This window comes from Ceratotherium simum, chromosome 36, assembly GCF_057802395.1.
Source record: "Ceratotherium simum simum isolate JZ-2026a chromosome 36, ASM5780239v1, whole genome shotgun sequence".
NCBI lineage: Eukaryota > Metazoa > Chordata > Mammalia > Perissodactyla > Rhinocerotidae > Ceratotherium > Ceratotherium simum.
In genome coordinates this window covers 30,932,881-30,948,085 of record NC_141935.1, presented here as the reverse complement: position 1 = coordinate 30,948,085, position 15,205 = coordinate 30,932,881, and the positions used below count along the sequence as shown (strand labels likewise).

The following is a 15,205-nucleotide window of genomic DNA, read 5'->3' as shown; positions in this document are numbered from 1 at the left end:
AATAAAGAGAGGAGGCATCGCTCAGTGTGGAACAAAGACTCAAAGAGGCGGTGGTGGTGAAGAATTTGTGTTTAATTTCGTAATACCTGTGGTTACCTGAGCACCCCATTGTTATTTCACACTGCTGTGCTTTTGTGCATGTCTCTTCCTGGAACTCCCTTTGCATCTGCCTGCTCAACTTCTGCTTACTCCTCAACAGTCGTTTTATGCCTCACTTTCTTTTCACCTTACCCCCACCAATCCAAATTGCTCCCTCTTTCCTCTGGGCTCTTTGACAACTGTGTATCCTGTGTTCTCTTAAGCTAGCTTATGTTTACCCCTAGGGAAGGGACTAGGATCTTTGTAACTCCCATTACCTGGCACACAGGCTGACACATAGAAACATAGTAGGCATGCAACACATTTTTTCTGAATGAAGAAATGATCAAATTTTCTGAATAAATAAATGCAGGATAAATATGGACATGACTGGCCGTCTTCTCTGACAAACCATATCCAACTTAAGTTGTCCCAGTAATTTCAGTTTTCCTTTACACAGTTTTATCTTCAAAAACTAATAATTTTACATTTTTGTATATGTTTCTATTTCTCACTTAAATGGTACATTCTCAGAAGGCAGAAATCTGATCTTCTGTTTCCAAAGTAAAACAATGCTATCATCTCTACAGTGAAACATTACAAAACATTGCTAAGTGTTAGGGGAGTGGTAACGTATGGAGGTCATATGTAGTATTTAGCTTACCACCTATGCATCGAAGTAAAGTTTTTGATCTTCTACCCATGTCACTTACCTTTTGGGCTACTGGACATGTTTTTGCATATTCACTAGGCCTAATCTGAACAAGCAGAAGGCCCGTGTTCTGGTCTCTAGGAGAAACAACACATACAGGTGATTATAGAAACACAAGGGAGGAGGGCATGACTCCGTCTTTCTGTAGAGCAGAGGAAAGGTCCTATGTACACGATGTGGTTGAACGCCATGAGGAATTCCAGAGGCCTGGAGGGTGCTGGTGGTGGTGACTGCTTGCTGTGCCTGCTAAGGCAGCTGTGTGTGTAGTCTTCCCTTAAAGTCACTCCCATCTCGTAGTATCCATATTTTGGCCAGCACACGGTTGGCACGATGGGAAACAGAAGTGAGCATCTATCAAAGTTTCAATCCCCCTGTTGCATTAACACCCTCAGTCCCCAGAGGAGGGGGCTCTGGGCTGACAACTTATCCTGCTTCCTGATGGTATTACAAGGCCAAAGCCATGACACCGATTCCTTCTCTAGTCTCTACAGATTTTTCCCTCCTATTGACAACACTTTTGGAACAAAAAAGAGTAAGTTATGAAATTAGTTTTCTTTTTTATTTTTTTTTTGTGAGGAAGATCAGCCCTGAGCTAACATCTACCAATCCTCCTCTTTTTTTTTTTTTTTTTTGCTGAGGAAGACTGGCCCCGGGCTAACGTCCGTGCCCATCGTCCTCCACTTTACATGGGACGCCGTCACAGCATGGCTTGCCAAGCAGCGCGTCGGTGCACGCCCAGGATCGGAACCGGGGAACCCAGGGCCGCTGCAACGGAGCGCGCACTTAACCGCTTGCGTCACCGGGCGGCCCCTGAAATTAATTTTCTGAATCACATCATGTTGCATAATATCATCTGACTGGAATCAAAAGGGAGAGCAGACACAATGCCTTCTAGATTATGAAGTGCGCATGAATCATTCTGTGCTCAGGCAAAAAAAAAAGGGAGGGCTCAAAAGTCACAGAAGAAGAGATTTGGAAAGCTTTATTCACACTCCGCCCCTGCTAAGGTTTTTATTTTTTGAAAAAATTGGGGAAAAACAAACACAAACAAACTAACCACAAACAAATGTCCTTTTTCTTCTGATATTCATTACATTTTAATATTTATTTACCATATTAGATATAAAATGTAACAAATAAGTGAGGATACAAACATATTTTTATGTTTTTTAATCACTGTACCATATTTCATCAATTCTAAGATACATTTTTTCTCAACAGCTTTGAAATCATAGTTATAAATGATTTTTTAAATAATTTGAAATTATAATTATGCCAATTATGGCTTTTTTTCTATTTGATGCAATCTTGATAAATTTGGTAATATAGTATAGATCTGTAAAGGACACTAAAATAAACATTGCATCCTCAATTTTCTATGTGATTTTTCTTATAGGTAGATTTTTTTTTCCTACCAGGGCTGATTTCAAAGCTTTTGGTATTTTTTTCTCAAGTCTCAGCCTGACCTAAAGTTTTCTGGACAATTTGATGTGTATCCTACAGCAAGGATATTCTGAGCAAATATCCCCCAAACCAAAAATACCCAAAGAAACCCACAACGTTAGAATAATCAAGAGAAAAGTTGGTGCGTGAGGGGAAATGGGGTGAATTGAGCCTCTCTTGACTAGTGTGTCTAAAGCAGCATGTTCTCCCCACCCTTCCTGGTCACTCTCTACCACTTCATTCTGTTTTATTTCCTTCACACACTTTTAACTATTTGGGATTATCTCGTGTATTTATTTGATTACTCACTGTTTGTCTTCTCCCACTGGAGATGTGCCCAGGACAGCAGTTCTACACCTAGAAAGCACTTGGCATGGAGTGGGCACTCAAACTCACTTGGAGTAGCAGCATACTAAAGAAAAATGGACTTTTTCCTAGAAAAACAATGCTATTTTTGCAGAAAATATATTGAGTCAGGACATGATGATAACCATATAAACGCCTTAAGACACAATCCCAGGCTGGTTGTCTTCCTCCAGAAACTAAGTGCTTAGGTGCTACCATCTTCCAAGAGTCAAAGATGGTGTTTTATCTGATTCTACTCACTGTTAAAGACTTCCCAGGATATTAGAGTTCCAGGTTTTGCTTAAGGATAGTATGTAGAGACTTTGGGATAGGAATTAATGATAAAACATGCTCCAAAAGTATTAAGTTAAGAAATAGCCCTTTTTTTTTTGCATCTTCAATTGCGTGAATGAGAACCTTCAGATAGGTCATGTTTCCATTTAATTACAAGAAGTATTCTTTTTTCTACAGAATACTAATTTCACATCTATCCATACATTTAAAGGAATTTGAAATTTGGATATTTAAAAGGACATGAGGTCATTTAAATAAAAGAATACCTACAAATCAATAATCTGAATAGCATATTTAATATTGAGTAGGTTCTTTTAAAAGTCATACTTAACTGCAACTTGAAGTAATCATCTACAGCCTCATAATTTACATTCTGAGAAAATGTTACTGTCTGAAAAAGAAAATGAAAAGGTTTATGTAAAGCAGGAAAATTGGGAATGGGGACGATGGATACTTTCAAGACAGATTTAAATCTTTCTTTAGGTAAGAAAAATAATATATTTAGCATTTTTTCCAATTTATTTTCCATTTCAGAAATTCTGATTATGTATACATTAGATTTACTTTGTTACATTATTCTTATTTTTCCTTTTAATATTATATTATCATAGTCCTTTTATTTATATTGCTTCTCTCTCTTTCCTCATTTGACTTTTGCCATTGCAATATTCTTATTTTTCATTTATATCCTGAGTGTAGCAACTTCTCCCTTTCCTCTGTTTTCTAGTAACCTTTGTCTCTGGACCTTTTTATTTCTTCTTTGAGGTTTTTAAATGATTTACAGATATCTATTGTCTGTAATTTTTGAGACCATGAGAAATTATTTGCCCGAACCTTTCTTCTGTTGTTTTTGAGTAATGTAAAAAAAATGTTCATTTGCCTTTTGCATATGTTCTTGCTTTTTTCTTCCCTTTGGGGCATGTTTCACCTCAATTTTCAGCATTCCATAACGTTGCTATCTTCTCTGGGTACAGCCATTTACAGAACATATATGATATTAGAGGCAGAAAATTGTTAGCCCCATATTTTTAAAGTATGGAAACTACAATGTCTATATCCCTAAATTACTTTTTGGTAGTTCTTTGTTTTATATATCTATACCTATCTTGATATATATATATCAAGATATATATATATCTTGTGTGTGTGTATATATATATATACACACACATACACACATATATAATCTTCAGAGAAAGATCAATTTGGTTCTGGCTAATCTGTTGTGATGAGAACAGAGAATTTGTGCCTCTAAAAGACCTTAGCAAAAATTCTTATTTCTGAGACAAGGTGTATTTACTCATATGCTGGATGCTAAGTGGTATAACACAAAATATACAATCTTTTGTGATAAAGTTTAAGGCTGTGAAGGTCATTACATTAAAAATAAATCTAGTTCCAAGTTCAAGGAAAGAAATTAATTGTCAGATTTACACCTGTTTCTATCGTATGCCATACTTTTATTCATATGTAATCATAAAATGACTTACAAGAATTTTCTTGCACATAATTAGACCTAAAAAGTTTAATATTATTTTTTGCAAAAAGTAAGCATATTCTCCAAGCTTTGTTTATTAGTTGTCATTTAAATGGTGCTCAAACTTGGGTCTGTAACTCAAACAACATATATGTATATTATTTTGGATTTAAAACACTGAAAATATCTATACAACGGAACTATTTAAAAATATATTTTGTGAATGTGATCATCTACTTAAAAATCACTTAGTTATAAATAATTAAGGAGTGATTTGGAGACTTCCATTTCTACTAGCGGTGGGCTATGTTATATGGACAAATCTCCCTCTTAAAAACAAATGAACCAAAAAACCCTAAAAAACAGCCTTGTAAAAAGTTACCTAAAAAGCAATGATGGGGGAGAAGAAATAGATGAGATACACGTGTTCAGATTTCAGATGTGGAACTAATAGATGCATGTTATAAAACAGATATGCTTACTAGATTTTTGGAAAAAATGACAAACTTGAAAATATCTGTAGTGTAAAAGAAACTAAAAAATGTGTATTTTTAAAAGGAACAAATAAAACTTCTAGAAATTAAAAATATGACAATCAAATTAAACACAGAGTGTAGAATTTTGACATCAGATTAGGCATGACAACAAGGAGAAATAGTGAAGTGGAAGACAGATCAGAATAAATTATAAAAATGTATCCCAGAGAGATAAAAGGATGAACAATAAAGAAGAGAGTTGAAGACTCATGGAGAATAGATTGAGAAGGTTTAACATATGTTTAATCAGTGTTATGAAAGAAGAGAAGATAGAGAAAGAGGGATAGGCAATATTTGACAAGACACCTGATGAGGATAATAATCCACAGATTCAAGAGGCCCAAGAAATCTCAAGCAGGATAAAAGTAAAGAAATACACATCTAGACACATCATATATAAGTGCAGAAAGCAAAGAATAAAATCTTAAAAGCAGCCAGAGGGATTGGAGTTAAAATTACAAGTTACTTCTCAACAGCAACAATGGAAGCCAAAAAAAAAAAGAATATTTTTAATGTGCTTTAAGAAATAATCACCAAACTAGAATTCTATATCCAGAAAAAATATTTTTCAAGAATGAAAGTGAAATAAAGATATTTTCAGATGAACAAAAACTGAGTATGTAATCACCAGGAGCCTCTCACTAAAAAAATACTAAAAGATGCGCCTAAATCAGAAGGAAGGAAACACAAGATGAAAGCATTCAAGATAAAAAGAGAAAGGTAAAGACAGGGTATATACAGTCATGTGCCACTTAACGGCAGAGTTATGTTCTGAGCAATGTGTTAGGGGATTTTGACATTGTGCGAACACCATAGGGTGTACTTACACAAACCTAGATGGTAGAGCCTCCAGTACACCTAGGCTATGTGATATTAATCTTATGGTCCCACCATTGTATGTGTGTTCTGTTGATGACCACAGTGTTGTCTACAGCACGTGACTGCATAAAACTGTAATATATAGCTTATTGCTGTATAAAACTGTTTTGTATTACTGTAAAATAATAATTGCTGTCTGAAATAGTATAAAATTGCTGTCTAAAATAGTAATAACATTGCTTAATAGTGTAAAAACAAGATGGAATTAAAATCTGTGAATTCAATAATATATGAGTTGAGGAAAGAGTAAAATATTTAATTAAATTTAGTCTTGCATAAATTAAATATTCCTGTTATAATTTCTAAGGAAAACTGACTAAAAATACACACAGAATGTATAACTGCTAAACCAGTAGAAGGTGAAAAATGGAATGATAAAATATGCAACTAAACCTAAAAAGGCAAGAAACTAGGGGAAAAAACCTAGAAAAGATGGAAAAATAAAAGCACAAAATAAGACAGAAGGCAAAACCCACAATATATCATTAATTGCAATAAATTTAAATAGACTAAATACTCCAATTAAAAGACAAAGATTTTCAGGACTGGACAAAAATAACAAAGATTTTAAAATGCAAATATCTGGTGCTTACAGGAAACATAGCTAAAACATAAGGCAAGAGAAAGTGTGAAATTAAAAGGATAGCAATGGTATGGAAATACTAAGTAAAAGAAAGCTGATATAGCTTTGTTTCAATATTTGTATCAAATATTACAAGTTACTTCTCAACAGCAACAATGGAAGCCAAAAAAAAAGGAATATTTTTAATGTGCTTTAAGAAATTAATCAATATGAATCATCAATTCATATTGATTAATATGAAACAAAATACACTTGAAGGCAAAAAGCATTACTACAAAGAAAGATCGTCACTTCATAATGTTTAAAGTTTCAGTTCACAGGGAAGAGAAGTTAAAACTTGAATGCATCTAATAACATATTTTCAAACATATAGAGTAAAAATTGACAATCAGAAGGAAAATGATACCAGATGAAAATCTGGATCCACACAAAAGAATGAAGAGCACTGGAAATGATGAATATATGTATAAATATAAAGTGCTTTTTTCTTATTTAAATCTCTTTTAAAAGACAATTGACTAAAGCAAAAATAATAGCAATGCATTGTGAGGTTTATAAAATATGTAAAAGTAAAATGTATGGCAACAATAGCACAAAGTCTGTGAGAGGAAAAATGGAAGTATAGTACTATAGAACTATAGTACTATAAGGTTATTAATCTATAAAGAAAGTGATATAATATTATTTGAGGGCAGACTGAGATAAAGATATGTGCCACAAACCCTAAAGCATCCAGTAAAAGAAACAAAACAAAGGAATAGCTAAAAAGCCAACAAAGATGATAGAATGGAATCACATAAAAATACTCAGTCAAAAGGAAGGCAGGAAAAAGTGGAAAAATTAAAAAAGAACAGAAGGGAGAAATAGAAAACAAATAGTCAAAAGGTAGATTTAAGCCCAACCATATAAAAAATCACATTAAATGCACCCAATAAAAAGACAACAATGTTAAGATTGGATAAACAAGCAAGATCCAATTAAAAAAAACTTGAAAGACACAGAAGATTAATATTAAAAGAATGGAAAAAATATATATATATTGTGCTAACATTAATTTAAAGAAGCCTAGAGCAGCTGTATTATCTCACAAAGTAGATTTCAGAGCCAAAATTATCACGAAAGTAAAAAGGGTCATTTTATAGTGATAAAGGAGTTGATTAATCAAAAGGGTGTAACAATTCAAAATGATTTGTACACCTAATAACACAGCCTTAAGATACACAAAGCAAAAACTTAAAGAATTGAAAGGAGAAATAGATAAATCCACAATTATAGCTGGAGATTTTAACATCCCTTTCTCAGCAATTAATAGAATAAGCTGACAGAAAATCAGTGAGGATATGGAAGACCTGAACAATAAACATAATTGACATTTATAAAACACTTCAGCCAACAAAAGAATGCACAATGCTTTCAAGTGCACATGAAACATTTACCAAAATAAACCATATTCAGGCTACAAAACAATTCTGGATAAATTTAAAAGGACTCAAATAAAATAGTATCTTTTCTTACTATAATGGAATTGAATTAGAAATCAGTAACAGAAAGCTATCTGGAAAATCACCAAATACTAGGAAACTAAATAACATTCTTCTAAATAACCCATAGGTCAAAAAAGAAATCACAAAGAAAATGAGAAAGTATGTTGAATGAAAATGAAAACACAAAATATCAAAATTTGTGGTATACAGCTAAAGCAGTTCTTAGAGGAAAATTTATAGCATTAAAGTCCATATCAGAAAAGAAGAAAGGCCTCAAATAAATGACCTAAGCTTTCATATTAAGAAACTGAAAGAAGAAAAATTAAATCCAAAGTGGAAGAAAGGAAATAATAAGCAATTATCAATGAAATATAAAAAAGAAAATCATTACAGAAAATCCATAATATCAAAAGCTGATTCTTTGAGGAAATCAATACAATTGTTAACTTCTAGTTAGACAGATTAGGTAAAAAAGAGAGAAGGAGAAAATTATCAATATCATGAATAAGAAAGTGGACATGACAGCAGATTCTACAGACGCTAAAAGAATAACAAGCGAATATTATGAATAAATTGTGCCTATAAATTTGACAACATAGGTGAAATGGACAACTCCTTGACAGACACAAATTACCAAAATTCACTGAAGAATAAACAAATAACCCAAATAGCTCTAAATCAACTAAAGAAATTGAAGTTGCAGTTAAAAACATAGCCACAAAGAAAACTCAAGGCCCAGAAAGCTTCATTGGTGAATTGTACCAAACATTTAAGGAGGAAATAATACAATTTCTACACCAATTCTTCTGAAAAATGGGAGAGGAGGGAATTCTTCCCAAACCATTTGAAGAAGCCAGCATTGCCTGATACCACAACCAGAAAAAGACATTACAAGAAAACTACAGGTTAATATCCCTTACGAATGTAGAAGCAAAACTTTTAACCAAGATTTTAGCAAACTGAATCCAACAATATATAAGAGGATAAAACGTCATGACCAAGTGGGATTATCCTGGGAGTGAAAATCACTCATATTTCACCATATTAATAGATTAAAAAACCATATGTTCATTTTAATAGATGCTGAAAAAGAATTTTACAGAATCCAAGGTCTATAAATGACAGAAACTCATTAAACTAGTAATAGAGGGCACCTTCATCATTCCGGTAAAAGGCATATATGAAAAACCTACAGTAATGTCATACTTAATTGTGAAAGACTGAATAATCTCTCTCTGATTGGGAACAAGGCACAGATCTCCACTCTCCTTTCTTCTAATCAACATTACACTGAAGGTACAAGATGGTGCAATAAGGAAAGCAGAAGAAAAGCCACACAGATTGAAAGGAAAACCGTATGTATACACAGATGAAATAATCACCTATGTAAAAACTAAGAAATTTACAAAAAAGCTACTTGAAATAATAAATGAGTTTAGCACAGCTGTAGTATACATCGATATGTAAAATCAATTATATTTCTATATACTAGTGATGAACAATCAGAACAGTACCATTTACAATAGCATCAAAAATATGAAATACTTAAGGATAAATCCACTTAAGGATAAATCCAGCCCCAAATGCACACTTATACACTGAAAAGAATAAATTTGGAGTACTTATACAACCTGATTTCAAGAATTATAAAAGTAGAGTAATCAAGACAGTGTGCTATTGACATCAGGATGGACATATAGGTCAGTGGAACAGAATAGATAGAATCCCATATATATGGTCAGTTGCTTTTTTACAAAGTTGCCAAGGCGATTCAATGGGGGAAAGGATGGTCTTTTCAATAAACACTGCTGGAAGAGCTGGCTACCTATAAAAACAAAGTATCTTGACTTCTACCTCACAGTGCATGCAAACATTAATTTGAAGTGGATCATAGCCCTTAAAGTAAGAGCTACAACTATAAAGCTTCTAGAAGGAAAAATAAAGAAAGCTTAGTGACCTTGAGTTTGGAAAGATTTCTTAAATACAGCCACATGTACAGACTATAAAAAAAAGCAATAAGTGGGACTTCATCAAAATAAAAAAGAAAACCTCTGCTTTTCAAAAGACGTTGTTATGAAAACGAAAGCACAAGCCACAGACTGGGAGAAAATGTGTGCAAAACACATCTCCAACAATGGATTCCTATCTAGAATATATAAAAAACTCTTACTACTTAATTATAGGAATATAACTCCTTGAAGTTGGGCTAATGATTTGAACAGGCACTTCACCAAAGATCTACAAATAGCAAATCAGCACTTGAAAAGGTCTTATCATTAGTCATCAGAGAAGCATCAGGGAAGTGCTAATTAAAACCACGATGAGATGTCACTATATATCCACTAGAATGACTAAAACTACAAAACAAAACAAGAACAACAAAAAAACCAAAACACAAATCACACCAAGTGTTTGCAAGGATGTGTGAAGCAGCTAGAACTACTGGTGCCAATATAAAATGCTACAAAAATTTGGAATACAATTTGCCAGTCTTTATTTATTTTATTTTATTTTTTTTGGTGAGGAAGATTGTCCCTGAGCTAACATCTGTGCCAATCTTCCTCTATTTTGTATGTGGGATGCCACCACAGCATGGCTTGATGAGCAGTGTGTAGGTCTGTGCCTGGGATTGGAACCTGTAAACCCCAGGCCACCAAAGCAGAGCGTGCGAACTTAATGAATACACCACCGGGCCGGCCCCCTTGGCAGTCTTAATAAAAAATTAAACATACATCTACCTTATGATCCAGCCTTCTGCTCCTATGTATTTACCCAGGAGAAAGGAAAGCATATGTCCACACAGACTTGTACACAAATGTTCATAGATGTTTTACTTGTAATATCTCCAAACTAGAAACAATCCAAATGTCCATTAACAAATTGTGGGTAAACAAATTGTGGTATATCCATACCATGGAATACTACTCAGCTTATTGCTGAGAACAAACTATTAATGACAAAACATCATGGATAACTTCAAAATAATTATATTGAATGAAAGAAGGCAGACAAAACAGAGCATATATTATATCATTCCATTTGTATAAAATTCTAGGAAAAGCAAATTGATCTGTAGTGACAGCAAGCAAATCAGTGGTTGCCTAGAGATGGGGAGTGGAAGGAGGGATGGATTATAAAGGAGCATGAGGAGACTTTCGGGGCTTATGGACACGTACATTATCTTGACTGTGGTTATTATTTCCTGGGTGTATACATATGTCAAATTTTATCAAATTGTAGACTTTAAATATATGCAATTTATTGTATGCCAATTATATGTCAATAAAACTCTTTAAAAAGACAATATTTGAGATAGGCAAAAACATTCAGTAAGAAAAAGGCACACGACACAATTGAAAAAGTGACAAAAACTTGAATTTCACAAAAGGGGGAATCCAAATAGGCAATAAATATTTGAAAAATTGTTCAACCTCATTAATAAGAAGAAAAGATCAAGTAAAATAGAATACACACATTATTTGGGCAAAAAAAAGTCTGACTACACCCGTTATTGGCAAGTGTATTATTCTGCTGGGGCTGCTGTAACAAAATACCATAGATTGGGTGGCTTAAACAACAGAAATTTGTTTTCTCACAGTTCTGGAGGCTGGAAAGTCCGAGATCAAGGCGCCAGCAGGTAGGGTTAATTCTGAGGCCTCTTCTCCTGGCTTGCAGGTGGTGGCCATCTTGCTGTGTGCCCACGTGACTTCATTTGTGCACACAGGGAGAGAGAGACAAGGTCTCTGGTGTCTCTTCTTATAAGGGCACTAATCCCATCAGACAAGGGCCCCACCCTCATGAACTCATCTAACCCTAATTACCTCCGAAAGTCCCCATCTCCAAATACCATCACTTTGGGGGTTAGGGCTCCAACATATGAATTTTGGAGGGACACCAACAGTCAGCTCATAACAGCAAGGATGTGGAGCGGCAGGATCTTTCAAACACTACTGGGAATGTAGATTGTCTTAACCATTAAAGCTCACCATACACATTCTCCACGCGCTGGTTATTAAGCTCTTGTCTTTTGGCTCCAAACCCACTCTTCTAGACTCAGCTTTTTGGCGCTGGGTTCGAGATTCCACAAATCACATGTTTTCCTTTGCTAGCTGGCTATCTTTTAGACCCTGCAAATACAGGGTACTGGAGGGAGTCGAGAAAACAAGGGTGGGAGAAAATTTGCTCCTTCCTGTTTTTCTCATTATTCCTCTCAGTGTCAACCTGGCAACTCTTCTTCATCCGGGCAGGAGCAGTTGGTAAAGGAGCTAAGAAGTAGGAAAACACTCCCAGAACCAGCCTCACTCATGCTTCCCTTTGAGGTACCAGCACTAGCTGGCTCGTACCCCTTTTCAGAGCCCTGAGTTCCAGCTTCAAGGGCACCATCTTCTGAGTTCCTAAGGCATCAGCACAAGTCAGTAACACTCCCTTCTCAGAGGTCTGGGTCCCAGGTCTGCTGGGTCCCTTCCTTGGAGCTACTGAAATACCACAGCAGCTGAGCAGTACCCTCTCCTTCAAGGTGTGGCTTCCAGCTCTGTGGAGCCCCTCTCCTAACTTTCTAGTTTGTAGTAACCCAAATTTCTTCCCTCTGTCCCTCTGTTCCAGCCACAGAGGTGGAATAGCCACTTCTTGCATTTACTGGCTCTGTGTAATCTCAGTGTTCCCTTTTTTTCTTTGCATTCCTCTCATACATCCAGTGTCACTAATTCCCTATGTTAAATTACCTCTGCTAAGACAATTGTTTGATTTCTGCTTTTCTGACCGGAGGCTCACTGACGTGGCTCTTGGTACTGGGTAGTCCCACGAAACCAACTCACAGAGATGGGATTCTGGGATTGATTTTGTTTTCCTTGAACACAGGACTAAGCTCTTTGCCACATGAAAGGGATTCTATTAATTCATGGTATGCAGAAACATTACAAATAATCAATTTATCACCTGTGGTTGATTGTGATAAAATACATACTGAGGCAAGTGCCTTAAGTGGCCAAGTAGACACTGAATTTAACCATTAATGGCAGTAAAGATGACTGAAAGATTGGCTGCTTCTGAGGGTACTGAAGCATTTCCAGAGAGAAAATAAGGTTAGATCTTTAAATTACACACTCAATTCATTATTACAGAAACAAGCTTTTATGGTATTCCTAAAAGAATCTCTCATTTATTGTAGCCACCGAGTTGACGTCACTGAAAATCAGACACAAAATTTAATTGTGTCAGTCATCAAGATAGCATGGTACCACCATAGGAATGGCAAGTAGATCAATGGAACTGAGTAGAGCACCCAGAAATAGGCCCACAATTGTATGAACATTTGATTTTCAATGAAGATGACAAAGTAAGACAACAGGGAATAGAAAAACTCTTCAACAAATGCTGAAATAACTGGATATTCAAATGGAAAATAACTTTGATCTTTACTTGATCAAAAGTCACCATATACTAACATTAATTTGAGTTGGATTGTGGACTTAAACATAAATGCTAAAACCATAAAGCTTTGAGAAGACATCATATAAGAACATCTTCAAGACTTAGGGATAGGCAAAGTGATCTTAGAACACAAAAAGCAAGAACCATAAAGGAAAAACCTTTATCAAAATTAAAGTTTCTACTCATAAAAGTCACCTTTAAGAAATGAATAGGCAGAGTTCTGCTTCAAGATGGTGACGTAGGAGGATCTTGAACTCACTTCCTCCCATGAACACACTGAATTTACAGCTACATATCGAATAATTTCCTCTGAAAGAAACCCAAAAACAAGCTAAGCAACTCCTGGCCATTAGGTGAACAAGAGAAAAACCCACAAATGGGTAGGAGAGGCTGAGATATCGCCTTGCCATAAACCCAACCCCTGACACAGTGACCCACAGTCAGGAGGGAACTGAGAACCCTGAGTTTCTCCCTAAGGAGAAAAGAGTTTGAACCCCACATCTGGCACCCCAACTTTTAAGATCTGCACCTGTGATACAAGCCCCCAAAACATCTGAAAGTTGATGGGACTTGCATCCAGGAGACCCACAAGGCTATAACAAACTGAGAAACAGTTCTTTTTTTTTAATTGTGGTAACATTGGTTTATAATATTATATAAATTTTAGGTGTACATCATTATATATCAATTTCTGTGTAGATTGCATATGTTCACCACCCAAAGACTAATTACAGTCCATCACCACACACATGTGCGTAATCACCCTTTCACCCTCCTCCCTCCCCCCTTCCCCTCTGGTAACCACTCATCCAATCTCTGTCTCTGTGTGTTTGTTGTTGTTTTTATCTTCTATTTATGAGTGAGATCACATGTCATTTGACTTTCTCCCTCTGACTTATTTTGCTCAAGGTCCATCCACATTGTCACAAATGGCCAGATTTCATCCTTTTTTATGGCTGAGTAGTATTGGGCACAGATGTTAGCTCAGAGCCAATCTTCCTCACCAAAACAAACAAAAACAAAAACAAACAAAAACAAAAACAAAACAAACAAACAAAAAAGACTGGGAGAGGTGGCTGTTTTATCTATTGCATAGAAACCAATACAGAAAGTCAAGGAAAATGAATAAACAAAGGGATATGTTGTACATGAGATAACAAGATAAAACCTCAGAAAAAGACCTTAATGAAATGGAGATAAGTGATTTACCTGCTAAAGAGTTCAAGATAATGGCCATAAAGATGCTCACTGAGTTCAGGAGAAGAATGGATGTACAAAGTGAGAATTTCAACAAAGAAATAGAAACTATAAGACATTACCAAATAGAAGTTACAGAGCTGAAGAACACAATAAGTGAAAAATACAATGAAGAGGTTCAAAAGCAGACTATATGGAGCAGAAGAAAGGATAAGTGATCTCAAAGACAGGGCTGTGGAACTCACCCAATCAGAGCAGCAAAAAGGAAAAGAATGAAAAAGAGTGAAGACACCTTAAGGGACTTATGGGACAACATCAAGTGGACCAACATTTGCATTACAGGGGTCTCAGAAGGAGAAAATGAAGAGAAAGGGGCAGAAAACTTATTTGAAGAAACAATGGGTGAAAACTTCCCTAAACTGGGAAGGAAACAGACATCCAGATCCAGGAAGCCCAGAGAGTTCCAAAGAAGAGGAGTCCAAAGAGACGCACACCAAGACACATTATAATTGAAACTGCCAAAGTTAAAGACAAGGAGAGAAACTTAAAAGCAGCAAGAGAAAAACAACTTGTTACCTACAAGGGAAACACTGGAACACTATCAGCAGATTTTTCAGCAGAAACTTTGCAGGCCAAACGGGTGGCATATATTCAAAGTGCTGAAATAAAAAAAAAATTCCAATCAAGAATATTCTACTTAGCAAAGTAATCACTCAGAATTGAAAGAGAGATAAAGAGTTTTCCAGA

The 15,205-nt window shown here is 35.3% G+C and overlaps 1 protein-coding gene across 1 annotated transcript in view; it reads right to left on the bottom strand.

Moving 5' to 3' along the window:
* Window positions 1-15,205, bottom strand: part of CATSPERE (catsper channel auxiliary subunit epsilon) — a 186,317-nt gene that overhangs the window by 43,319 nt on the left and 127,793 nt on the right. Inside the window, exons 12-13 of the mRNA XM_087424248.1 lie at window positions 3,205-3,263; window positions 792-867 (exon numbers count right to left, since the gene is read on the bottom strand). Of these exons, the coding sequence (XP_087280374.1) occupies window positions 792-867; window positions 3,205-3,263 (135 nt within the window). The remainder of the gene's footprint in view (window positions 1-791; window positions 868-3,204; window positions 3,264-15,205) is intronic.